General features: G+C 37.3%; 2 protein-coding genes across 4 annotated transcripts in view; both read right to left on the minus strand.

The window, feature by feature from the left end:
- LOC145778712 (uncharacterized) overlaps positions 1-922 on the minus strand; it is a 40,262-nt gene extending 39,340 nt beyond the window's left edge. The window contains exons 1-2 of one of the 3 annotated variants that reach the window (XM_082590268.1): positions 805-922; positions 412-475 (exon numbers count right to left, since the gene is read on the minus strand). Coding sequence is in view for 1 of the 3 variants with exons in the window: in XM_082590267.1 (XP_082446393.1) it covers positions 227-272 (46 nt within the window). In the remaining 2 variants the exon portion in view is untranslated. Of the gene's footprint in view, positions 1-226; positions 324-411; positions 476-804 lie in introns of those variants that run through there. The other 2 variants (XM_082590269.1, XM_082590267.1) reach the window with 2 other exon arrangements.
- A 2,394-nt stretch (positions 923-3,316) lies between these two features.
- On the minus strand, positions 3,317-25,083 carry LOC145778618 (FAS-associated factor 1-like). The gene is made up of 13 exons (XM_082590145.1): positions 24,948-25,083; positions 23,968-24,205; positions 23,466-23,703; positions 22,415-22,625; positions 16,505-16,766; positions 14,626-14,781; positions 13,947-14,088; positions 13,385-13,521; positions 12,025-12,113; positions 11,488-11,568; positions 11,202-11,342; positions 10,641-10,793; positions 3,317-5,609 (listed from the first exon to the last, which is right to left on the minus strand). Exons 1-13 carry the CDS (start codon positions 24,978-24,980, stop codon positions 5,517-5,519), a joined length of 1,974 nt encoding a protein of 657 aa, XP_082446271.1. The 5' UTR covers positions 24,981-25,083; the 3' UTR covers positions 3,317-5,516.
- Positions 25,084-27,651: the final 2,568 nt, after the last annotated feature.

The following is a 27,651-nucleotide window of genomic DNA, read 5'->3' on the forward strand; positions in this document are numbered from 1 at the left end:
GATTTTCATTTTAGTTTCGTCACTGGAATACAGACTTGTAGGCTATTCAGGTCAAAGTGTCACGTCAATTCTATGCCACAACTTAAGCCTATAGGTTAGTCTAGGCCTAACACAGCTTAGGCCTACAGCTAAGACATGCAAAGTCAATAAAAAACAGACTAGGCCACATATCAGGTATCTGTTTGCAGTTTCACGAGATGACCACCTATAACCTACTAAAACATACTTGCAGGAATTAGCAGGATAGACCTAAAGGAGACCAGTTCCCACATATAGTTGGTCAATGTTGCTTTTGGTTAACCCATAATAGCCTATGTGACAGTGATAGGCCTACCTAGGCTACAAGCCAGAATGGGCTAAACCGCTAAACTGAAACAAAACTATTTGAGAATATTATTAAATAAGTTTAACCTTATCGTTTCTTTCAAGGTTTATTTAAGGCTCGATCGACCCAGTAGACAAGTAGCCTACAAATCTGTGAAAACAAATTACTGTTTTTATAATTAGGCTACCAATATCATCGTAGGCCAAACGTTAAGTAGGCTACCGGTAGGCTATATTGTCGAACTAGGCTACCGATTTTAACAAACTGTTTTTATAGACTACACAATAATCTTTGTAATTTTTCATTGCGATAAATTAGCAATCTATGGGACCTATGCGATCCGTTTGACAAATAAAGTACACCAACAGTGATCATGCAGTTAGACGTATGTAGTCTATGCCTAACTCGACTTTCCGCACTCAGCAGACTGGTGCACACTCTGTTATATAAAGGTTTAGGCTAATGAGTATGACACTGACATAATGACAAACTCTGAAATTTAAAGCTGCATTGTGTCCAAATCTTTGAACTTGAAAATTTTATCACTTTGGAAAACAACAAAACTTACAAAAAGCGTAGCCTAAGCTTATTTCAGCATATTTGATTTTAGCGGCCAAATTAGATTTTGTTTCACTTCTATATATTTTGCACGCATGGTTTGGCTTCACTTGTAGCTTAGTTACGGCGTATTAGCGCCACTTGTTGGTAAAAATAAAGGTAAGGAAAAATTAGGGACAGTACATTACGAGACGCGTAACTCCGTTGTTCCGCCAACATTAGAACGGTCAATTGCCAATTTGATATTTTTTACGCTTTGCTGCTGGCTTGCTTCCAACTAAAAACCTTAAATTACTTCAAAACCAACTTCACTCTTCTTATAAATCCATAAAAAGTACATTATCTTTGTAAATAAGAAAAAAATGTAACCCTTCTAGGGTTGTGGATAAGCCAAAAGCGGATGAAGTTTCGCATCCCTATGATTACATTAGTGTTACATTGCCAATCTGATATTTTTTACGCTTTGCTGCTGGCTTGCTTCCAACTAAAAACCTTAAATTACTTCAAAACCAACTTCATCCATAAAAAGTAGGCTACATTATCTTTGTAAATAAGAAAAAAATGTAGCCTAACCCTTCTAGTGTTGTGGATAAGCCAAAAGCGGATGAAGTTTCGCATCCCTATGATCTACAATCCCCAGGGAAATATATCTCATAAGAGCAATCACTTTTGCATGATTGCTCTTATGAAATCACTTGCTCTCATGCAAAAGTGATTTTGCTCTTTTGCTCTCATGCAAAAGTGATTGCTCTTATGAAATCACTTGATCAAAACATCACTTGAGACGCTGCGTAGCCTATAGGCTATGCGCAACAAAAATATTTTTTACAAAAAAAGCTCCAGTAATATAGACTAAGTAATCACATGGTGAACCACCATGATGCAATTACAAGCATCTGAGGATTAGTCATAGCCTATAGGCCTACCTGATCTCTGGTCTTACCCAGAGCCGTGTAACCATCTCCAGTGCCTCCCGGCTGAGAGGTATAGGCTAGCCTACTGTTAGGATTCCACTTATTTTTGTCTGCTAAATGTTTTTTGACTGTTTAAAATAGAAAAAAAGCCGCTTCAGAAGTTCGATATAACTTAAATCATTCAGAAGCCGCATTTACTGTTTCCCAAACCTCCGCCTGAGGGCCAGTGGCGGATTTAGGGCAACATTTTAGGGGGCGCCAAAGAAGTATGGAACAACCTCGCCGCAAATGGTTTGGGAATTTTTTTTGCGTTTTTATCAATAAAATTGCTTATCTAAGTCAGGTAGGCTACCAGTCATTTCCACATCACAAATCAACACCACAAGTGACAATCAGTTGTAAAGTTGAGGCAATGTCATAATGCCGCTCGTGATAACTAAAAGCAATAACGAACGTGAAATGATAATTTGGGTATTTTCCACTAAAACTTTAGGCTATACAACAGTGATTGCTCCAAGTGAATAAAAAAGGGCCTAACTACCAAAATCCATTTCAATAAATCACCAACCTAGAGTGCCTGAAGCTCATTGGTGCATAGCCCAAAAAAATGCATTATAAAAAAGTTTGGGTATTACAGTAAGAAAGAAAAGACCCAAGGAAAATTCACTTTTGCTCACATGACACGCAAAAATAAACGTAAAGAAAAAAGCCTGAGAAACTTTGCACAGCAGAAAATAGTAGTAGCGTTGGTGTGGTGTAGAACTTTTCCGACTCCTGCCCAGAGCATTGTGACGCAATAAGCCACACGACCTCGTTCGGTGGAAGTTAATCAGTTATGTGACGTATTGATTAGCTACACCGCGCTTTGACTCTTCAAGCGCAAGTCGTTGGTCTGATGAAAGCCTTTCAGAGTGACTTTACTGAATTTTTAAAAAGCCTTTAGTTATAGTTCTGAAATGGCAAAGAATTATTATGAAGATAAAGTGATTAAGCATGACGATCGACGGCTAAAACTGGTGTGTCTGCCGTGAGACTTAATTTGTCCGCCGAGATAGCTGCTCCGACCGGACACGTTTGTCCGCCGTCAACAAAAACGAATTTCTAGGCCAGTAGGCTACTTCGAATTATATGCTGTTCACTTTAGCTCTTAATACGCGTAGATAGTAAACTGAGCAACCTGCACCTCGTTATTGACACTGCCAAGAAAAAACAAAGCGGAAGAAATCAAGAAAAACGTTTTTCAATCATTGTTACTATGCTTCAACGGCACCATGCTGGCGTTTATCAGCTACCGTACTTCTGTTTCTTTTGTCATCTTAGGAGCAGCGCTCTTGTTGCAACAAGTAAATCTTTTAATTGAGATCGATCCGCAATGAAGGTCAAACTAATGCAAATCTGAACTTAGAAACATTAGATTTAAGATTTTTAAAAAGTAATTTTCGGGGGGCAGCCACCCCGAGCTAAATTCACGACGTAAATAGTGGTCTATGTGTTTTACCATGCAAATCTTTTCAAAACATTGTCCGAGGAGAAATGTATTTATTCATACCACGACATGGAAACAATGTGCTTTTATTGCCTAAAATAACAAAACCAACGTTTACGACAAGTAACCTGTATGAACAAGACCACAAGAAAATGAAAAAGCCGCTCGGGCGAAAGAATTCCAATCTTCCATTCCGTTTGCAGAAGGGAAAGCGTTGCAGGACATTTCACTTAAGAGATCAGATACAACACAAATTGTAACTTAAAGTTTGAGATTTTTCGAATCTCCTCTCAAAAAACATGCTCTTGGCTACTTGCTGAACAGAGCCACGGGGGAGGAGGCTAGCAGCACTATTCATTGTTTTTCACATCAAAGGCTTGATGACGTCATAGCAGATCATCCAGAAATAAACGACACGCATCAGGATCGTCAAAACAATGAGCACAGAACGATTACGAACAAAGAGAAAGGAAAGATCGGTGAATAGATCAAAAGTTCATCCAAATACTTGTTTGATGGCTTCATGTTGTAATACGAGGCCAATTCCATTGCTAAGGGTAAACGAAGGTGAGACAACATTCAGTGGAACATGGTGGATGGAACGATTTGTTGTCAACAACGCTCAATCAACAACCAAAAAACTTCTCGTGTTTAATCTCGGGATTAAAAGTTTTCACCGGTCCCACCAGATTATAAGTTTTTGCAAGTATGCAAAACTGCTTCCAAAGATTCGTCAACCCAAGGATAAAGGTTCATAAAATCAAATCAACCACGCGGTCAGAACGAGATGATAAACCAATATACAATAAAATGGTATCAGCCAATGGCAATTTGTAAGCCACGGTTGCTGTGTGAACAGTTTGTCCTGAAAGATAAGAAACAATACAATATTGGTTCACAGATAATGTCGTATACAAAGCTTATACGTAATAAAAGCTGAAACTTGGATTGGCGCCTACAATTAAATATTCTCACCAACTGTTTATTATACTTTCGCGAAGCAACAAGCAAGGGCAATCCATACAAACGCATGCATGGCAGGCCTCTATCATTGCCTTGAACAATGAACATACTCAATCTCAAACTGTATGAAGACATAAAATTACACAAATAAAACAAAATATTTTTTAGCGATGGTGATAAAGCAAAATTAAACCTATCTCCAGAAAATATTCAAAACTCAATATCATCTTCCATCAAGTTGGTATTGCATACTGTATCTTATTACCATTGATTTTGTAAACCAACTTTCACAAATGAACTTGATACACGTCGACTTATCCAGTTTCAAGCGGGAGAGTGCGCAAGAGGAGTCGGAAGTAGCCGGAAGTTGAGCATCCCTTCCAGTCCGTCACAGCATCGGCGATGGCGTGTTGCCAGGACTGATGTTAGGCTTACGGAAAGCATAAAATTATGTGATGCTTATTGGCAAAATAGTAATGTGTTTTTATACATTGCAGGTGTATGCGTTGCTTTCAGAGCTTACAAATGTCAGTGCAGCCGTATAGAAGGGTTGCCAAGTACATTGTTACCCTGGATCTTTTGTTGAATGCCAAGCAGGAACAAGATCCAGTACCGCATTTAAAAAATCGCTGGTTTGAAATAACAAAATACAACTATGCAATATCGGAATAATGTAACATCAATAAACAACCTAGGATGAAAAAATAACGACCTGAAACTTGAAATGAAGTTCTACGTTAGTAAATTCAACCATTTTCTTTGGAGAAAAATGGACTTTCCTTTCACGTTATGGAGGTCTTGTGTAACAGGCGGTAATACAAAATGGTAAACATATAAAGTGACGGTCTTGTTTGGTATTCCTGGCAATCAGTCTTAAAATCCCAGCAGTTAAAGATTGGAACGAAAGACAACGACACGCGCAATAAGTGAATGATCAAATTTCATCTTTATACAAACACGTCACACGTCACGTGACATCACATACCCTTAAAGTATTTTACCAAGGATGCGCAAAATTTCCAGCCAGCAAATCAGTCTTTTCCACATTGATTCAATATCTGCAGAGCAGATGTTGTGGCCGGGAACGTATAAGCAATTATAGCTCACATACAAGCGCAATTCTCATTCTGACTGCCAAAACTTTTTAGTGTTCCATAAAATTGGAGCAAAGAATATGCATCCACTGCATAGTGATGCGACACGACACAGAATATGTGGTTTGAGATGTAAATGTGGTAATTTAAACACGAAAACAAAAAATAAGAAATTACTACTCAAACTCAGGTCTTTCTTCAATAATTAAACTCTCTTGAGGGAAAATCTTGTGATCTTTCAGCGATACTGTCATGTCCAAGTCAAGGAGCTAAAAATAAATGAAAAAATGTAAACAATCAGCAAAGCAAATTGAAAAAAGGGCAATGCCTGGTGGCGTTTATAATGTTGTTGCCGTGACATTGTCAAACCTTCAGACAAACAACCCTGATACAAAGAGCAGCTGTAACCTACGTGACTCAGGCAAACACTAGAAGCTGGTACAGAAGAATTCGCTTAATTCGGCAACTCAAGGGGATTACAAAAGTGACGAATTACGCAAACAGATCAAAACTATAAGCCTTGTTACTCAACGCGACAAACAGTTTACCAGCCTCATTTATTTTAAAATTAAATAGAGTAAAAAAACAAGAGAGTCTATAACGTTTATCAACTAAATCAAAATTTTACTTCACTTGATTAAAATTATAAACTATTTTCAGGGGTCCCACTCAAAAGTTTCCTATTTTTTTATGATTTTATGCCACAAAAGTCAAAAATTTTATGATTTTTTATGAATTTTTTTGGTTATTTTATGATTTTTTTATGATTTTTCATCAAAATTTTATGCTTTTTTTATGATTATACATCAGAGCTCGATGTTTTGTTATATTCAATTTTTTAAAGTATTTCTTTTTACAATTTAAGGATAAAAAGCGATTACGGAAAAGCAATCAATGCAAGTCATCACGTCAAACCCAACAAAGGCTACAGCTTTTGAGTGGAAGTACAAAACATATAATAATATACTGTAAGCTTGTTATTCTTTACATTATTTCAATATGGTTAAATTGTTTAGCTCAGTTCAGAGCAAGCTGCACTTTAAAAATCAAATCAACGCAACAACAGACTTGCGAAGACATTGGGAATAACCAGTAGGCTACTTCTAGGTTCTGCAGAAATCTAACTTATCATAATTCCTTTGGAACAGACCTGTTAATCAGTATTTGCTGTGGCTTGATCTTTCTAGCATGGCTCATGTAAACCAACTTTTTAGTAACATTACCGGTACTCAAATGGTCAAACTGAATGTCTAGATCACCCTGCTTTGCTGAGTGCCGTAAATCAGTTATTATATTATTATACTCTTACTACAACCAGCCTAAAAAATAAAGAAAATGAATATGTAATGTGTGAAGAAAGTGAAAGATGTGATGCAATAGTGCTTTACAATAAACGAAACAACTGTTCAGGAAGCTGCAATACCATAGTGTAGAACATGGCTAGTTGGCTACTATGTCACTTAATTAAATGCAAGAACAGTAGAATACCTAGTTTCAAATAGCTACAGACCTATATTTTAACACTAATAGGGGCTTTTCTAAAATACGAGTGGCCACTATATATGGTTAATGCAACCCAAAGCTGATCTAGCCCTATTTCAGATCTCGAACCGAGTCATGACCTTACTTTAAATAAGTTCAGGCTTAACTCTAAACTTAAAATAAACCTCCATAGGTATCATTACCAATGATCCTTACTCGACTAGTGGCCAAAGTGACCCTATGAAAAACTATAGCGGCCATTCATAGTATAGCGCAGCCTCTTCACAACACTGAATTGAAAAATGATAGGATAATGATGATAAAATTTCTGATAGGATGATGATGATAAAATTTCTGATTCTGAAGTACAAAAAACCTAAGCCATACTAGATCAAGAAAATGCAAACAAAAACTAAGAGAGATACCGATTGCAAGTCAGCATAATTTAGGCTACTTCACACTCACAGCAAGGCAGTTGAAACACGAACAAAATAGAAATAAAAGAAATAAGACTGAAAATGGCGTTCGTTCAATTTCAAAGTCAACTTAACTTGTTGAGACAAAGTTAATTGGTAAAGAATTCCCTTTTACGATCTTTTCTTTTTAATTTCAGTTTGGAGCCTATAGCATTAGCAAGCACTTTCTCACATTTTCTTTTACGATTACGGCGATGTCAATTCTTGCTTCAGCTGCTTGAAAAACTTTTCGATCCAACGCTTTGTTTGACAATGCCTCCTGAAGCTTTGCATGCCCATCTCCAATAATTTCATCAGCAGCTTTAATGCTTGCTTCAGTTTTTTTTAATTTCATCTTCAATTTTTTCGATTTCCTTTTGTTTTTTCTGCCATATTGTTGGCTTCAACAGTAGCCTGAGCACTTTCTTTCTCATTTCTCAATTTTTCTTCAAGACCTCTTTCCTGCTCAAGGTCAGCCATATACTTTGTATGAGCACCCTTTTAGTTCTGAAACTAGTGTTCTGTTAATGGGAAAGTTTACCTCATCATCATACCGATTTAGTTCACCTTTCACCATTCTCAGTGCAACAATTGTGATTTCTTTAAGAGAACTTCTATGTGAATCAATCAAATGTTTATTAATGGAGAAACTTCTTTTAGGACTGGCATTACCATGACTTAATGTTAGAACATATTTTGCAAGACAAAATAGTTGCGGATATTTTTTTTATCCCAGCATCATCTAACAGGCCTCCAATTTTTGTCCAATAATAGTCAATTCTCTTGTAGGAAGACACTTTTGGTAGGGGTGTTACTGTTAAACCATATTTGATTAGTGCTTGAGTCCAGTAAGAAGATTGGGAATTGGTGTAGCTATTTGTTACTTTCAAGATCAGTCTTTTTGTAAAACTCATCTAGAATATCCTTAGATTGATACCATAACCACTGCAGTCTTGCCTTATCATAAAGCTCTTCTCTTAAAACAGATGTACATCAATTGCAAAAGCATTTGCAGGACACTTTTTAAGGCAATTGGAGACTGTCCAAGTTAGATTGACGATAGAAGTTGTAGCTCCAACATTATTTCATTTTTCTGGGCACAAAAATTGGGTGCAACCTAATTCGTACTCTAAACACTTCGTACCCTCATTTCGTACCCTGAAAAGATCAAGAGAAAAAATTTAAAAAAAGCCGAAGTGGCTGATCGCAGTATCAGCAATTTTAAAATTTTCCTCCTGAAAAGATCGAGATTGCATCCCAAAAATTGTGCCTGCTTAAGAACAGATGAATGGAATGACAAATGATGTAAAAGGTAACTTGTAGCAACCACAAAAAAGTTCAGACAGTCAGATTTAAATTTCTTGTCAGCTTCAGTAAGGACTGCAATATCACTGACTAAAATTTTTGCTCGTGTTCCAGCATCAATCAAGTTCAACGGCTTCTGAAGTTCTTTGTGACATTTGTGACATCAAGTGGCTCTTCACATTGGAATAGGACTAAAAACCGTTCAAAGTCACCAGAAGCAAATGATACAAATGAAATATATTCAATCAAAGGATCTTTTAATGCTTCTGAAATCCTTTTGTATCTCTGGGTGGATGCAATGTTTGACTTGAAGTTTTTTTGCTTAGGCAAAAACTGCAGGAAATAATGTCAGAAGTCCCATTCAAGATTTAAGGACATGTCCGCCATGAATTTCGAGGCCTGAGTAACACATTGCTTGCAAATGGCCTCAATAGTTTCTTTGCCTAACCCTACGCTTTTTCCCAAAACATTGCTGTCAAATTATCCTTTCACCATTCTCCCACAATAACTGCAATGTCTTGAAATCTTGTCAGCGTCTACTTGTCTAGCCTATGTCTAATGACGTTTAAAACATGCAATGAAAGTATCTAGCTACCATCCTTTTCTAATTCCAGCTCCACAGGCAACGCTGGACTTGATTACGCAACCACATGTTATCCTAAATCAGTGCATTCAACAGACGGCGTCACAATTGTTGCACGAATAATTATTCTGTTATCATGGTTGGAACTGTTACACATTACACTATATCAATTTTTTGATTTTTACATGCTCAGTTCTCCATCACAACTAAATTTTATGATTTTTTATGATTGTGTCTAAATTTTATGCTATTTTATGATTTTTACCAAATCAAGCAAAATTTTATGATTTTTTATGATTTTATGCCGAGTGGGACCCCTGTATTTTGTTCTTCATTCTATTCAATGTTACATGTCACGTTTCTTCATTAGTAATTACGAAGTAATCGATTATTTAATTCGTTTGTTTCCATGGTGGCGCAACATGCATTGTTACCCCACAATACCTAAACTTGAAATCTTTGAAGAATTTTATTATTATTTTTGCTTTTGACATGATCAATGATCATACTGACGATGCTGTAATAGCGAAATCGATTTATGATTAAAAAATAAGGCTGGTAAACTGTTTGTTGCGTGAGTAACAAGGCTTACACTAATGATACGAGATAGTCAACTGCTTTAAGTGGACAGTTTGCTGGGTTAGATCACAAAAACATATAAATTTTACTAGCCAGGTCAAAACTAACGACTTCTGCTGGGACTAACAAAATGGTGACAAATAAGACAAACCAACGAATTAAACGAATTCTGCTGTAGGCAAACTATTAAACCAGGGATTCATAGTATAGGGATCGCCAACTCGGCTGAAAATCCGACAATCGGAGTGTAAAAGTGTTGCCAAATATTATTATATTTTTAGAACAAAATATTATTTTGGCATTTTTAAAGAGTAGTGGTCGCCCAAAGCTTGTCCGTTTAAAACTAACCTGAAGTTTAAAGTTGCACAAGATTGAGTTAAAGTAGTTTGTAGTTGTGTAACTTTGCAATAAGAATGTTCTAAATTTATGCACCAAACATAAAACTTGCAGGTGTAAAAAAAATTAATAGAAACCTGTTAAGAACAAAAAAATTCAATGTTATTAAGTTGTTATCGATTGTCTGTCTATGGTTTTTAAAAAGTACCTCTCTACCAAGCTATATTAAAATACACCTCAGGAATAAAGAGCTTCATGTTTTAAGTGTTGAAGCCGGTAATTATTTTTCAAGTAGGCTTAATATGTTTTATGTACAAGAGAGGGTAAATTTGCCAAAAATATGATAGTTTGATAAGTGAACAACAAAATTGCTCTAGATTAGTTTTAAAATATTTATTTACGGGCAAGTTTTGGGCAACTACTACTTCACAATGCCAAAATAATATTTTTTCTAAAAATATAAAAACTATCTGGCAACACTTTTACACTCCGGTTGTCGGATATTCAACCGAGTTGGCGATCCCTATAGTATGAATCCCTGTATTAAACTCTTCGCTTACGTTAGTCTTCGGCCATGGCTTCAATATACGATACTGGGCCGTTGGGAAGCCTTTTGAACCGACGAAATTAACGAGGGTCTGCAACGGTTCAGACGCCAGGAAAGAACGCTTGATGGTGGCGCCATCTGGTGCACGAAACCGAACTTGGCTGATCTGTAAGAGGGAGCTAGAGCTTAATTGAGAAAAATATGCAAAGTAGTTTGAAAATTAACCAATAAAAACTCAAAGTATCCAAACCGAATTCTCAAGAAGTCACTAGATTTAAATCGGCAACATTTCGAGAGGATACAAAATGTTTCGTTGTGGTGATTGTGCTGACAAAATTATAAAAGGAATGCGCAAGTCACCACAGAGAAACTTTTCATTTCTTGATCTATCAAAAACGCTATAAACTCTTTCACAAAACATACCTAATACATCTATATACTTGATATATCTATCCAAAACCATTCCTTTTCAGGAGGAAAAATTAGTTAGTTTACAATTTGAAACAGCGTTCTGTCGACATTGCATCAATGTAAAGGTGACTGCGCTTGCTCCCTCATAACATCAGTGACTTACAGGCAATCCGCAGTCAGCGGATGGCTCAGGAGGAAGGGAGCTACGTAGTCGTTCGGCCTTTTCTTGCTCTCTGTTCTCCTCTTCCTTTTTCCGGCGAGCTTCGTTCTCCTGTTTCAAAATTTCTTCTTGCTCCGCTAACAGCTAGAAGAGAAACAAACCTAATTAGCAAGCATCAACTGCAACTCTAACCTACGAGTACAAACCTTAGTCTGCACTCAGTGCCCAAACCGCACGACGGCAAACTACGCAAAGAGACATCTTCCGCCTCCTTAAGACCCAAACTCACTTTAGCTCGATCCAGAGCAAGCGACTCCATGTAAGCTTCTTCCTGCTCCAATTTTATTTGTTCCCGGGCTGTACGAGCATCCTGAGTAAGAATGAAATTACTTAAAACAAGTTAAGTAATACTTCTGACAGCGAAAAATTAATGGTAAAGATTAACGGTGAATTTTTGGCAGGTTGACGGACAAAGTCTGAAAACAATCAAAGGTTACTAAAGGCGGAAGCATTCGAATCTATTTAGTTTATTTTTTTGTTTTGTTGGCGAAAAATTGATTACGATTGTTAGGAGAAAAGACATGTTTGTTGCAGGATGCATGATTCATTCGAGTCAGGCATGGATTGAAGACCAGACCATTGTCCTCGCGGATTAAAACAGATCATTGAAGTCAAACTAAACTTGACATTAAGCAAAATTCAAATAGGTTGCATGTTTGCAATCTCAAATACGAACGCATCATACTATTCCTCCATTCTTTTGAGTGACAGGCAAATATTTAAGGTATAACTGAAACTGTGGATGACCAGATGGCGGTAAGCTTACCTCCTCTCTAATATCTTGCAGTCTTTGCTCTTCGGAATCATCCACAGCCTTTATCAGTTTCGCCATCAACTCGTTCAGTTCTGAGTTTCCTAAACAATCAGCAAATTCTATTTGAATAAGGAAACTGACAGAATCAGATACTTCGATAAACATAAAAGGATTTAAAGCATTCTCTCCATACACCAATCAACTATTGAAGTCACGAATAAAAGTGGCAGTTTAGCCGTCGTGATTCTGTGTTTGTGATATCTTTTAGTTTATTCAATAAAGAAAACACTTGAAAACGAATTATGAAATGCTATATGTGGACTACGCCACTTTACAATGCCGAAACGTGGACATTGTTATCACAAATGGTAAAACGACTGAAAGCATTTGAAATGTGGATTTATAAAAGAAGGTTTAAAATTTCATGCATGGAAAAAATCACAAAGAAAAGTTTGCTATTTACAGTAGAATGTAGCCAACATGGAAATTCTATGAACAATTAAAACAAAAAAAAACTAAAAAATTTTGCTTACATGGTTCGCAATAATTCTATTTCAAATACAACTATTAGAAGGAAAAATGAATGGAAAACAAAATAGGGGAAGTTACTAAGAATTTAGGCTAAAGATATTAAAGACTGGACAGGGTTCGACTGCAAAACTGCAACTAACATGTCGCAAAACAGAAAAACTTGGCGTTTCATTGCTTCCAACCTTCCACGAGGAACCTAACGATGATGAGAGCAAACTTAATGTCGGATTGAGAACGTCCTTTTGATATCAGTTTCAAATGCTTCCAGACAGTTACCATGCTCGCAGAGTATTTGAGGCAGTGACGCATGTTCCGTCAGTGAGGGTGGAAAATGACAGCTTTCATTTCTCGTTGCTGTCTGTAAACTATTGTACTTCATCCAATAGGTGATATTGGGTGAAGAGCAGCCCTTGAAGCTTCCTTCCGCTCAATGCACACCCCTGAGAACGGTGCCATCGTTGTTTGCCTTTTTTGCTTGCAAAGTCGGGCATTCATTGATCGATCTATAAAGGAAGATTTTCGCAATCCACGATCGCAGCAAGCACGTGGGTTTTCATCGATTCAACATCTGCATACATCTTGATTGGGTAGGTATCGGATGATCTTTTGATAGTTGGGGACTTTCACTATACAGAAGGGTGAGGGTTTAAAAACATAGACCACGCCCTTCAATCTTTCTGTCTGCCTACAACACTTCGGGACGATAATCATTACAACACTTACACGCTATTTCAAAGCTTTAAATAGTTTGAAATTGCAGCTTTCTAGCCACTCAAATACTTCACATTTGTTCAGACATGGAATGCGATGGGCGTATCGTAAATCTTCTTAACCGAATTACCTTGAATGATGGCAGTGACGTCACACGACCTTCCCTTGCCCTGGGCGAGTATCAGGATTGGAAATTCGTCTTTCTTCAACCTTCTGATGGTGTCAGTCACCCCGGAACCCATGTACTCGGTGCAGTGTTTCAGGAACCTACAGCGTTAAAATGCAGCAAAATGAGACCGTGGACAAACAGTGGTGCTTGCAAGTCGATCACATGAAACCTACTCCAAATAATTGTTTCCAACTTGATGTTCCGTACTTTTACGTAGGCTAAAGATTCTTGAAATCGAAAGGATGTAAAAGTGACTGATGAGCATAAACATTGATTAATCGTCACACACGGTAAATACAATAAAATATACATTTGGGTACATCTGGAACAAGCGAAGCATGGTGGACAACTGGACAAGGTGTCTCTGTAGCAATAGTAAAAAAAGGTGAGTCCCATACTTGATCCAAGCAATAGTAGCAATAGTACAATGATGTTAATGTAAATGTAAACAAATTATGTTCTTTTTAGGAAAACAACAATTATGACGAAGTAAATAATATAGCAGCACAATTAATTGACAGACCTAGTTCTGTTCGAATCTGACGTGACGTCCCAGGCCCAGCATACGTAGTTGTGGTTGAGATAGGAAGATATCGATTCCTTGCAGAGGAGTTGGCTGCAAAACACGTTGCTTTGTATGCTTCTGTCGTGGTGAACGTACACAGCTGTTCAGGGAATAAAAACACAGAGCTATTAGTATGACACGGCAATCCTTGTTTGACTTGCAATGATACTATGGTACAATACCTACTAGCAAAAATCATAATGTGCAACTGAATCTTTTCGGAATAAAACGACTTAGTTTGAAATAAGAGAACGTCGTTAGTCTAGAAGTAATTGCAAAATATAGTTTCCACTAGTGGCTAACAATAGCTACGGTACCACATGCGGCAGCATCATCATTCACACGAAATTGAAATACTGAGAGGTTGTTTTATTGTTGATAAAAAGGTGTGGATCTTGAATCTAAGACTATCATATCACTATCATAACGGGAGTATTGTCAGATGCAACGAATATACCAAACCAACACATCAGCTCATCAAATTCAAGGAAGCGTCTATGATTCGGTGGATTCACATTACACCCCTTGCTAAGCAATAGTTGCACATCTCGTGATATCAGAACTGATATTTGGTGTGCAAGCACTACTCGTACAATGCCAATGAGTGCTAATAACAGTTGAAACTGTCAACACATACCAAGTAACTTTCTTTTTCTTGCTTCAGCACCAAAGGCCATTTGTACAGCCACCTGTAGTTCATCGGCGACAAACTGCGGCCCCTCACCGTACCTCGTGTAGAACTCGTGATGGAACTGAAGCAAAGCACCTTTCACATCCTCGACATTTTCTGGCACTGTAAAGAAAGCAGAACCATGATGATAGATTCGACAGCAGAACATTATTGTTTTCGTGTATTACAAATGATAGCCTAGTGGAAAGAACCAAACAATTCACATGCTGGAACCATAAAGTTCAAAAACCTTTCATCAACTGAAATGTAAATAAATCTTTCGTCGTTTTGGCCTCTGAGGCATAGTGGTGCTTATCCATGTTGTCTTGAACGGGAATCAAACTTCCGGCTTGATAGAAATTGTGGACGTCCTTGACTGGGAATCGAACCTCCATCATGTTGGTACAACGGTGTCCAGCATGTCGTTCTCCACCACTCGCCACGTCCCAAACAAGGATGAAACTCGGGTATGGCGTCTTCCATTTTCGTTCGGTCGAGTCCTTAATGACTTCTACAAATCCTCACGTCTCTATAATACATCCCACGACGTCGCATACGTAATCTTGATCAGGGGATTGATGATATCGTTTGTTCTATGAATCCATTGTCCTTTTTGAAACCAATGCAAATGCAAAACTGTCAGCACATATGGGCGGGGGCAAAAAGATTAAAACTGCAGAGTTGCCAACAGGACAGACACATAGAAAAAAAAAGCAAAAACGTCCAAGTCAATTATGTTGGGGTATGATTAAGCAAATAGCCAACTATCATGAACATAATAATTAACAATTACTTTAATTATAATCGTTTTACATTTACAAATTAAAGCATCAACAAGTCTGTCTAATTAAAATACCACAACGTTCACAACAAATAGAACGTCACACTCAGTATGGAACATCCACAAACAGAAGTGTCAATCTATGACAACAAAACAACTGTACAAAAATCTGCATTGGTTTTAAGCTGTATCGCCTACTCCAAAGCCGGTCAGTTCAATCGGAAGTAAGTTTATAACTACACGCTCAGTTGGAATATTTTGATGAGTTATCACCGAAAGGGGATGCCCCAGGGAAAAGTTACTTTGTTGTAAAACGAACACAGTGATGGAATATTTTTAAAATAGACTTCCTACTGCGCTAAAAGTATCATGGAAAGTTTTTACTTTTTATGCATGTCGTAAAGTCAAAAAGATCTAACAAGTTTAACACCAAAGACTTGACACAACTGGTTTAGTAAGCGTGATTAAAGATAAAAACACCGAGTCAGAAGCTTAGTGGTTCGAGTGTTCTAAACCGGAAGACGTGGGTTCAATAGCCTGATGGGTCATACTAAAGACTTAATGAGGATTTTATTCCTGCTTTGCAATGGATTTGGATAATAATACATTCGGCTGCGCCTCCATACGACTGTCTGTTTTGTAAAGTGCTGAGAGCAACGCATATCTGCGATGGATACAGCGCTGTACAGTGTACACAGTATAAACACACAGTATTATCACTAAGAAAACGTACCGTATGGTATTATTAAAATGAAATAGCCTAGTAAAATCTTGAAAACATCTTAAAGATATTATTTTTACTAGTTTGTTGATATTCATTGTTATCCCGCTAGAAGCGAGATTAAAGACGCCTGCTCCATTTTGAAAATACTCTATATTGATGAGTATATAAACTTTCTGAAAACATTTTGTTGTTAAAATGTGAAATGTGAAAACAACAGTAGCAATTCGGTAAATGTCTGGTGCAAAAATTGAAACTTCTGGAAGATGTTAACGTGAATCCAGCTTTCTTGACAGAAACAACAAATTGGCAGCAAAAAATAGTCAAGATGACATTCGACTCACTAAGATCATTAGAAGATTTTGTGGATGTAGAATTACTGGCAAAAAAGGAGAGATCATCATCCATTCCATCCTCTTCTTCTACTTCACTGCTGGTTGATGAGTGAGGTGATTTTGATTGAGGAATAAGAGCCAAGAAGGGATTAGGAGACACATGAAAACTTGCAGAAGCACTGGAGGTGCTTAGGGGTGCCATAGAAGAGGATTTAAATTTGACATTTAACGTGTGAACAGGTAGGGTTAAATTCAAACTTCCCAGCGTCGACTGTAAGAAAATTTACAAAGTAAATATTGTAGCAACAAACTAAAATTGAGATAAATATGTCAAATCAAACATGGTGTGTTGATATCTAATTCCGAGCGGTTGATTTAAATAAGATTCCTGACAGATCAAGTTCAAACAAATTACTTCAATCAAGCTCATTTTATTTTCCAGAACTTTCACATGTCTTCAGAAGATTGTCAGATTGACACTTACCGAAAACTGAAAGCATTAAAAAAGATGAACAGAAAGATTAACCACACTTAAACTCCGTCCTATGCTTATTAACCAATTTGCTTATCTTTACCATGTTGTTTAAGCCACAAAGAACTAAACTACTCAAAAAAAAAGTGAGAAAAGCGTCCATGAGCACTGTCAAGTATTTTGATCATGGAATCACTTAGATAGAATATAATTCATGCAAATTAAAATAAAAACACCAGTTCAAAGAAACTGTCAGCCACAAATTCAAGAACAGCTCAAAGTCCAACACTATTGGGTCTTAATCAATCGTTTTCCTCAAATAAGTTTTCACCCACCCCAAGTGCAAGTGACATAACATGATGAAGATGTAATAAGCGACATATTCACGCTATTTAATATCACTAATAAGCGATTTAAGAAAGTAAAGACCAAGCTAACACATAAACAACAGTCCCCCTAGGATGTAACAAACTTTAAACCCACAGGTACGATGCCTTTATTTATACCTAGAGTAGAAATACAACAAAAATTTTCGTTAAGAATACCGTATCAACAATAGCTGCTGTTCGTCACACCACAAAAGCAAATTATTTTTTTAATAAAAAAGCGATTATGCGTCTAAGTGAGGCTGCTTTTCAAATGGGGCTAAATGGGGTCTTGAAAAGGCAAATTCATACTAAACTTTGCATGCCTAATCTAAAGCTCTAATGTGAAGCTGGAAATTAAAGTTGTCAGTTTTTTTGGGCTGCCAAAGTTAAAAGGGTTCAGGATCGACGGCGGTGGTTGAAATACGTTGTGGATAGAAATCAGAGCTCAAAATAAAGAAAATGGACTTTTGATTCAACAATCATGTTGGAAACTTAAGATTGTACTCAGTTGCGCCTCTATACGGCTGCACTGACACTGTCTGCTTTGTAAAGCGCTGAGGAGCAACGCATTCTGCGATGGATACAGCGCTATATAAAAACAAGCATTATTATTATTATTACTGCTAAAATTTAAGGGTATTTAACCGTGCATTAATTAAAAAGTGATTCTTCTAGACTGAAGTTTAACTTTTGAAATGTTTGCTGAATATAAGATTAGTTTCTGTATCTACCGTGCCATTAGACTCTCTTGTTCATACTTTCAAAGGGTTCCCAACATTTCGCTCCTGGAGCACATTCACAAGCAGATATTTTACAACCAACTAGTGAACACAAGCATCCAGATAGCAACTTCAACAAACAATTGAATATCTTTTTGTGTCAATCTAACTTACAAAATCCTCGTAGTTTTTGGAGTTTGAGTCTCACACTCTGTCGGCTTGGACTATGTGAAGCATGACGCTTCTTTATACTTTGTCGCCTTGGTTCTTCAGAAAAACTTTTTAATTCTCTTTTATCATTTTGAGCTGTGCCTTCACTTGGAGGTACACTCCCACTAAAGTTAGTAGCTCTTTTTCTTGCATGGGGCTTCATTTTGTAGCAGCAAACGTAGTTACACCATGTACATATTGTTTTCTTGAAATTGACACCAACAGCAACTTCTACATGCTTTCACGCAAGTCGTAATATTGATTGTGATGTCATAATGTCTATTGTAGCGTCACCAATACCTTTTATTATGTCACAGTCACGCAAAGTCAACCTTACTTCAGTTCAGCAGGCTATAGCCATTTCTCTCCAGAGCAGGGTACGGTACTGTTCATACATGGGAAAAATTAAGGGCTATAGTCGAAGGGGCGCCACTTCGCAATCGACGGCATGCCTTTAAGTGCCTTGCCAAAGACACAGCCACATGCTCTTGAGCGGTGACGAACCGACGGCCTTACAAACGTCGAACTATGGCTCTCACCACTCGGCTAAGCAGCAGACGTCCCAGAAATACTGAGATGCTAACACCAATTCCAGCACGAGTCACGACGATGAGGTTGTCGATTACATCTTACCCATGTTTGATAAAAAATATAAGAAAAAATTGGATCCCGGAATCCCGGTCAATGCTTCACTGCATTTTTGCAATTGGCATTTTGAAATACCGGTAGTTGTTGCAAAACTATACTCACTAGCAGTTGTCTATCTATTTTAAAAGATTAAACCAGTGGTTCTTGACCTTTTTAACATCGTTACTCCAGAGAAGAACATCATGGATTTCAATTACCCCCTTTTCAAAAAATAACAAATTACAGCTTGCGATCAATTAATAACCAAAACACACAAAAATAATGTCATAATTTACATTCAAAATCCATCAAAAGTATGATTAACAGAAAGGCTGATACTTTTTTGTTATCAAGCTGTCAAATTTGGGCAGAGTGGTGGACAGACAGAATCTCATATCATTGTCAATGGCAAGCTTGTTTCGATACTTCGTTTTCGTAGATGCCATTGCTGAAAATCCTACTTCACAGCAATATGTTAAAGGAAATTGGTCAAAAAAGTTAATGCTTTTCTGGAAAGGATTGGATATTCATTCTGAAAACCAACCCAAAAGTTTTCAATATCTTCCCTTACGAATTGAGTTTTTAGATTTGTATTTTCACACAGTCCAAGAAAATCAATTTTTGCTGCCATATTGTCATCACTCATGCAGCTTTCTTCAATCGAAAATGGCTTGCTAATCTACTAGTCCTTGTATCGAGTCATAGGCGCCGACTTTTATTTTTGCACGGGGTGGCGGATAGCACAATATGGCAACCTAAAAACTTTCAAACTGCATGTTTTTGTTTGATTTTTACTAAGCGTGTTTCGTAGATGCAATTGTCTTTTCACACCTGATTTGTAGCTCGATAATTTCCAAGCAACTTTAAAACAAAGCACAGGAGGTATGTCGTGAATTTTATTGTTGCGTTGCTGCTCTGACAATTAACATTTGGCAAAAGTATTTTTGCGAACAGCAGCTCTGTCAATCTAACTGTTAATCAACTGGTCAAGTTGTCATGGTAGATCGCAAGTAGGTTTTTATGCGCCTGAGTGCACTAAACGATCGCTCCGCCTTGCAGGTGGTGGAAGGCAACGATAAGTATATTTTCACAATGCAGACCACGTTTGGAAGCATTAATGAAATTGTTTCATTGCTTGCAAATAGATCAAGCAGTTGCAAATCGGACAGAATGCTCTACCTTTGCATCTATCCTAATGTAGCCACCGGAATTCGCTCCCCACGATTTTTGATAGCTTCTCCCTTCAACAGCGATTATCCTGCTCGTGCTAACGCCTTTTGGCAGTGGCACACTTTCGTTTCGTTCAGGCGTTTGATCACTTTCATGCTGGCTGAAATCCTGACTAGACGCAACAAAAAATGACTCAATGGAGGGCTGCAATTTTGAACGCTTTTTCGGTGGCATCTTTAAGCAGAATAAAACTGGAATGTCGGCGAAAACTTTTACTGGACGACTTTTCGTAATTTTTTCTATGATGTAACAAGCAACTCCTATGTCAGACCAATAAATTCCCGCCTCAGACTTTTACAGGACGACTTTTCGTAACTTTTTCTATGATGTAACAAGCAACTCCTATGTCAGACCAATAAATTCCCACCTCACAGTTTGTCACGCATTGACACGTAATATTACTGCATGAAATAGATAACAAAGTAGAAATTAAAGCATGAAGTAGATGACAGTACACTCCAATTGAAATCGGAAAATTATTCAAAATGCAAAATCTTGAGCAATTGAAAAAGGTTGCTTTTATTATTGGGAATTGGCAGGGGGTGTAGCTTTCCTCGAATAGAATCATATAAACGTGTAAATTTGCAGAACGTTAAAACTGCTACTTTACTAAGTGCAATTTTTAAATAAAACTTAAAAAGTTTCGAAAATTGCACTTTTTTAATAAAATTTGAAAATAGATATTCATTTAGGGGGTGAAGCTATCAATCATCGAGATAATTTTATTTCCAAGTATTTTATAGCTGGCATAATTTATAGCGATATTATGAGCAGTTTAAAAATTTTCAAAAAATATTTTTGAAGGACGCAATGGAAAGATGGTATTTTATTGATTAATAAATCCCATTGTAAACCTAACAAATGTAACAATGACTTATGACAAGTAACAAATAAAACGATCGCAACAACAAGGAAAAAAAACTCGTAGCCACGTGTTGCGTAATCTTCACGTAGCTTGCTTGATGTTACGCGAGTATCATGCTTGTGACAAAAACAATCATTTTCTTTGTAATACTATATTGGTTCACCTCTTGCTTTACGTTGACTTGAAGCGAAAACCAATGATCAAAAAAAGATTTAAACGTCCGTTCAAATTACATTTATTTGCAGCAAGTAATGTAACCTAAACGGGGTGGCTGCCACCCCGCCACAAGGGTTACGGGGTGGCGGGGCCACCCCGTAAGTCGGCGCCAGTGTATCGAGTGTATCGTCCTACAATTCTAGGAAAGTATTTTTCGATAGCTGTAACTATCAAATTCAAGTGGCTAACCATACCATGGGTAAAGCTGAATTTCATATTTGGATCAGACTGCAAAAGCATTGTCAAATTTGAAAACATGCTTGTATTTTATTGGACTGTAACCAAAAAACGATAACCTAAATTACATCCTAAATTGTCAAGTTATCCCTTCGAGGGTAATTACACACAGGTTAAGAACCACTGTTTTAAACAAAAAACATGAAATAAACCAGTGGTGCCAAGCAAGGAATTTTGAAGGTTGTTGGGATAAAATTCGAAATTCAGGAATGAGCAGAAGTTGAAACCTTTACCGGAATCTTGCCATATCTGGTGTTTGAAGGGGCGGAAATAGTTTTTTTGTTGTTAGACGCAATAAGGAAATTGCACCTTTCTAGTTATTGCAGCCAGTTGCTGGAATTGTTTTCCTATTTGCATAAAAGCTGAAAACTTAAATGAATTCAGAACTCTATTGAAAACATTCTATTTCACTGAACATTATGACTGAAAGTGCCGTATTGCCATATTATTTTATCATCATCCTCATGTACAGCGCCCCAGAACATAGTTTGCATTGTCGATATGTAGCTATATAGATGTTATTATTATTGTTCCAGAGATCATGCAAAAAGTGGCAAAAAATAGCTTTAAAATGAGATGGACATTTTTAGAGATCATCTTGGAATTAGTAATCATACATTTCCAGTGAATTTGTGGTAGAAAAATGCAGATGAAATGGATCTGTGGTAGAATTTGCAAAGCAGCTGTGGCAAAATTCATTTGGCGGGGTCTGGCAACACTCACATAATTTACCTTTGACAATCTGAACAAAACCTAAAACGGTTTAGAAGATTTACAGTTCAGCAAAGGTTACAAAAATGGGCTGTTTTTAACTATTGTAACAACATAAGACGATATATCTCTAGCCATTGCATGGAATAAACGTTTTCAACGAAGTTTCTTAAATCCTAAACGTATCATACAAACTTGACAGTGCACGTAATGCGCATTCTGTGGGCGTCGACAAAAAACAATAAGCGAATAGTTAACACGTACAGTTTCATCAGGTACGCTTTTCCCTGGAAACCCGCTCCATTCCTGTTGATTGAAAGGTATCCCCGTTAAATGAACAGTGTCTCCTTTCAATTCAGAAAAAGTTTTAATCCCTTCCATCCGCAATTTAGACTCTGTATTGTTGTCCGCATTTTTAATTACCAAAGTATAAAATCGAGATAAATTGTTTATCATGGCAGCTTCTGATACAATTCTGAAAAACAAAGAGTGACGTCATTTTGTAAGTGACAATGGCGATTCAAACAATAGAACAGACACCGATGTTTAAGCAGATTATTTAAGTTTGGAGATTCAATCCAAAAAACAAACTTGGCCAAAAATAGTTTAAATCGATTGAAAAATTGATGTGAAAAACTTTTCTTTTCAATTCACATCTCAAAAAACTAACTATTATAACGATAAAAATGCTAGTTTAAACAGCCTGAGTTCTAAAATGTAAATTTAAACAGCCTGAGTAAAGAGTTCTGATCCAACTATTTTCTGCATTGTCTTCATAGTTTATTGGAAGTTAATTTTAAACGGATGTAAAAAAAAAGCTTTTGTCCGAGTCTGGATAATTATACTTTACTATTCAGCCCAACAAAGAAGAACTATTGTAAAGATGTACTGCAATAACATTTGACATTTCTCATAATATTTACAGGAGAAGGGCAGTTTGAATTTCAGATTATCAAGTTGCAGTTTCCTATATTATATATTTTTGTTTCAAGTTATGTCACAACAAAACAAATGTTACACACAGGAGCTGACACCCAATGCTGCTTTTGAATTAAAGAAATAGCAAAAGAATCAAAACTTTGTTGGACTTGGAGTAAGCCAATTAATTAGTTTAGCTGGAAACTGTTTCCTTCTAATGAAACAATTCATAAAGACTAAAACTCTCCATAAGGACTGCAGGGGCTGTAGCCACCATGGACGAGCCACCGCTTACTATATATATGAAAATTAGCAAAGCACAGTAAAGTTCAACACAGATACTGATATAAAAATAAATCTTGAAACATCTACCGCACTGTATTTTAACATATCTTACTTCAAAGCTGAACACGGCATCTCAAAAGGTGATAAGTCATGGGAATCTAAACCGATGGAAACACCAGGCAGAGAGTCACGTGACTTAATCTTAAGATTGACAAAATGTGGCAATCCTAATGAACCAAGAACTGTGCTATCAGAAGGGTTAGCAATGGCGGATTCAGCCGGCCATCTTTCAAATTGTGTCTCACTTAATTGAATCCCGTGTTCAATAGCAGCTATTTCTTTCAAGTCACCTGCAATGTTAATGAGTGAAATTCCATCGCTTGTTCAATCAAGATCAAAGTTGATAACCTTGTTGCCAAAATATAAAAGAAACACACAAAATAAATCAAGCTGTCTTAAGTCTTTCGTTCATCATGGCACATGTCAATAAACCTCCTTAAAGCGAAGGAGGAGCAAAATATACAGCATTACCGTACTTTAAAATTGAAATTTGGCATAATACATGAAAACAAACAGTCAAAAGGATCACTAACTAATGTGCCAACTCTGCATACCCACTGTACTGGAATCGTCCAGGGCTACATCTTTGGCCACATCACCAAGATGACAGGAGAATGTAAGCATGGTCGTAGGTCTTCCATTAGTTGCCCCTTGGAATGCTCTGCCATTTGCAATGTTAAATGAGCCATTCTGTTGCTCCGATAAGTTAGCCGTGACAGCACTTTGCAAATCCCAACTGAACTGCTCTAAAACCGTCATGCATTGACCAATGTCATCTATTCCTGTGCAAGCCTAAATATAATACATTACAGTAAATACAATATCTAACTGGAATAGCTTGCCACTGAGACCATTTTCTTGCAGTTTGTTAAACATTAAAAGTTGCTACTCTTCCAATACTGTACTATGTAATTGTTCACAGAAACAACAAAATCACTAATCTAAATTACAGTACAGAGAAGACAAACTACAATATTTGGGTGGTGGAGTCTCACTCAGATCCAAACCTTTCTTGATTGAAGTATTCTACTTGGTCAGAAACATTACAAGTAATCAACATTGAAACTAAAAGTATGAAAATCTTTTGACTTTCTTCCACCTATCCGATATTTATGCTTTAATATTCAGATGTTTAAAATGCCTCTAAGATTTACTTAGATTGTTTTCCTAAACTTGTCCTTCAGTTGCATTGATTCTGGTGCCAAAATAAACAGACATGTTCTCTAACAAGAAAAATGATCGAAAAAATGTAATTGGCTGCAACACAGCAGTAGTGGAACTGTTAAAATTAGTAAGATTTGAAATTATACCATTTGAAATGTTTTACCAGCAAGCTCTTAAATTATATGGACAGGTGTTTCATGAACTGATAACAAATATCATATAAAAAAGACTTGGTTGTACTCTAGTCATAATATCCTGCAAGAATCGTTTTTTTTTTTTCTGAAACTTGTATATAAATAAAAACACAAGTGACAATATTATAGTCCTGATTGTGCACAAAATTATTAACAACAAAACTTAAATACTGTACCTGAAAGTTTGCCAGTATTTCATTTCTGTCCATTGTTGATGTGTCCAGATGGACAATGTGCGTCTCAATATCTTTGATTTACAAAATATTCTTGAAATGTCGTGATTTTAAAAAGCTATTATAAGTGTTAAATGATCTGAGAAAATAAGTGCACTGTTCAATAACCGAACCATACAAAGAGAACATTGCATCCCCTGCCACAAAATAAATTGATCAAATCCTTATTATGCTTATTGCTTAGACTAACAAAAATAAAGTAAAATAGGATAGTTCAAATGTTGCTTTGTGTACTACACAAAAATCACAAAATAATTCCATGTGGCTCACTTTGCTTTTATTCTGAACTAAAATCATTTTCATAAAAACGTGGCAACTGGCAAAAGCAGATTGTCACAAAGTATGGCTTCTTCTGATTTTCTTCAGTTAATCAAAGCACCCTTAATTCGGACAGTCATTTATAGTTTAAGACCTGACACGATAACTGTACTGAAATCCAAAATTTTCTATGGTAGTGGTGTGCAGGGCTGCGATTTTTGCCTTTTTCGGCGGCAATGTCGCTCGACACACGCCGTCACTATTGAACAAACGCCATGTCTTACAGAAAAAAAAAAACTGAGAGAGGACGTCAAGTCAGGTTGATGGACAATCGGGGGGAGCATCACGTGATGCAATCATAAGAGTGCCGACTTAAGTAAATTTCCTTGTGATAGGAACTTCAAGGCAAGGCCTAAAAGCAATGCTTCACGTGAGAAATTCCCAAAGCGCCTGAGCCGCCATTTGTAAGGCGGCTGGAAAATGCTTTGACCAAAGTTCTAATGCCTGGCATCAAACATTTTGCCACACATGTTTCGTGCTATTCGACACAACGGGTTTCTTTATAGATGAAATAACCTAGGCTACTTTTAGCAGTCAATGTCTATGCCAGTTTGTATTTCGCCGTATGAGCCAATTAACAGTATTGCTCTGTTCAAATGACTCTGTTGGATACTAGTTACGAAAGTTTTTCACATCTAGAAAACAGTCTAGTTTCCGACCAGATGTTCAGAAATACAGATGAAAAAAATACTATTTTTATGGAAAGGAGTTCTCTTCCAGAAGAACATTTTGAACACTGCCAGAAAATGCTTTGATCGAAGTTCAAACGCATGGCATCAAACATTTCGTCACACACGTTTTGTGCTACATTCGACACAATAGGTTTCTTTTATAGATAAAATAACCGAAGTAGGCTACTTTTAGTTGTTAATATTTATGCCACTTTGTATTTCGCCGTATGGATTGGCGGAATGGCCCGTTTCGGTGAGTCCGATTCGGTGAGTCCGATTCGGTTAGTCCGATTCGGTGAGTTCGATCCCTTAACGGGGGATTTTTTCAATTTTTTTTTTAATTATGAGGTACCATAGTCTAATTATCATTGCCGTTTTAGGGTTAGGGGTTAGGAGTTAAGGTTAGGGGTTAGAAGTTAGGAACTCACCGAATCAGACTCACCGAATCGGACTCACCGAATCGGACTCACCGAATAGTAGCAGACCCATGGATTGGCCGTTGAATTGGCGATTTTAAGAAGAACTGACAGAGCGATGGTGAGACTGAGAGCAATGTGTGGTGTGAAGCTGATGGACAAAAGGAATATATACTGAAGAACTTATGAACTTGCTTGGATTGAATAAGAATGTTGATAAGTTGGCGAAAGCAAATGGAGTGAAGTGGTATGGGCATGTTTTGAGAAGGGATGAAGATGATGTTTTGAGAAGAGCCCTGGAGTTGCAAGTGGAGGGTCGTAGAAAACAAGAAAGACCCAAGAAAAAGTGGAAAAGGCAAGTTGAGGAGGAAAGCAGCAAGGTGGGCTTGACAGAGAAGACGCTTTAGACAGATCGATGTGGAGGCAGGGTGTGAAGGCGATTGTAGCACTTGGAGGTGAATCCGGCCATCCTCGGTAACAGGGACATCACCGGATCACAACTGCACTGCTACCGTACTACTATGTATGAGTCAATTAACAAAATTGACTCTGTGAGACACTTATTGCAACAGCAGTATGCACGCTCTACAAAGTGATGAGCTCTGGTTTTCGCTGTCTTCTAGAGTCCACGGGTAGTCGGGTACGAATGTTAATGTTAACCAAGAACGCCTCATTTCATTGTAGGCTACTGCACACTTCATCAGCGCGTAACATCGGTAGAACCGTTTCCTTCGATTGAAAGTTTGTGGTACAACGTCCTTACAAAGGAAAATTTTTACAAGGATTTAAGTAAGCTCATGTACTTCTGCTTAAAGTACCTGGTGCGCTGTTGCAATGAATGTATCGTTGAGTCTTTCTGCTCCAGCTACGCACTGCACGACTTGTGATTAAGGCCGCTGTCTAACGAAGCTATTTAAGATAAACTATTCATTGGCATGTGCGGTGCACCAATTTCACTGACAAAAGCATTGTTGCAAAGAGCACTTGACTGCCTGTTTCCAAATGGTCAAAATAAAGTACCAGAAATCTCCGGTTTAAAGTCATACAGAAGCAGCAAAATCAAGATCTAGCTTCTAGCAGCAAGCATGCCTTGACATTAACGTTTGTCTTGTTACTAATGTTCGTTCTTTTCTCTGTTATTAATTAGTTTGTTCTTGTGCTACTGTAGGTGATTGCACTTAGTTTGTTGCAATGTTGGACGAAAAGTCTTGTTTGCCATCTCGGCACACCTCAACAAGCGCT

Source organism: Aplidium turbinatum, chromosome 10 (assembly GCF_918807975.1).
Source record: "Aplidium turbinatum chromosome 10, kaAplTurb1.1, whole genome shotgun sequence".
Lineage (NCBI taxonomy): Eukaryota > Metazoa > Chordata > Ascidiacea > Aplousobranchia > Polyclinidae > Aplidium > Aplidium turbinatum.

Excerpts from the sequence above, each read along its gene's own strand:
- LOC145778618 (XM_082590145.1), bottom strand. The coding sequence starts at position 24,980 with ATGGACAGAAATGAAATACTGGCAAACTTTCAG. Across the intron at positions 16,767-22,414 it reads AAAGCGTACCTGATGAAACT|TCGACGCTGGGAAGTTTGAA; the intron begins GTACGTGTTAAC and ends ATTTTCTTACAG. Across the intron at positions 13,522-13,946 it reads TCAGATTCGAACAGAACTAG|GTTCCTGAAACACTGCACCG; the intron begins GTCTGTCAATTA and ends TTAACGCTGTAG.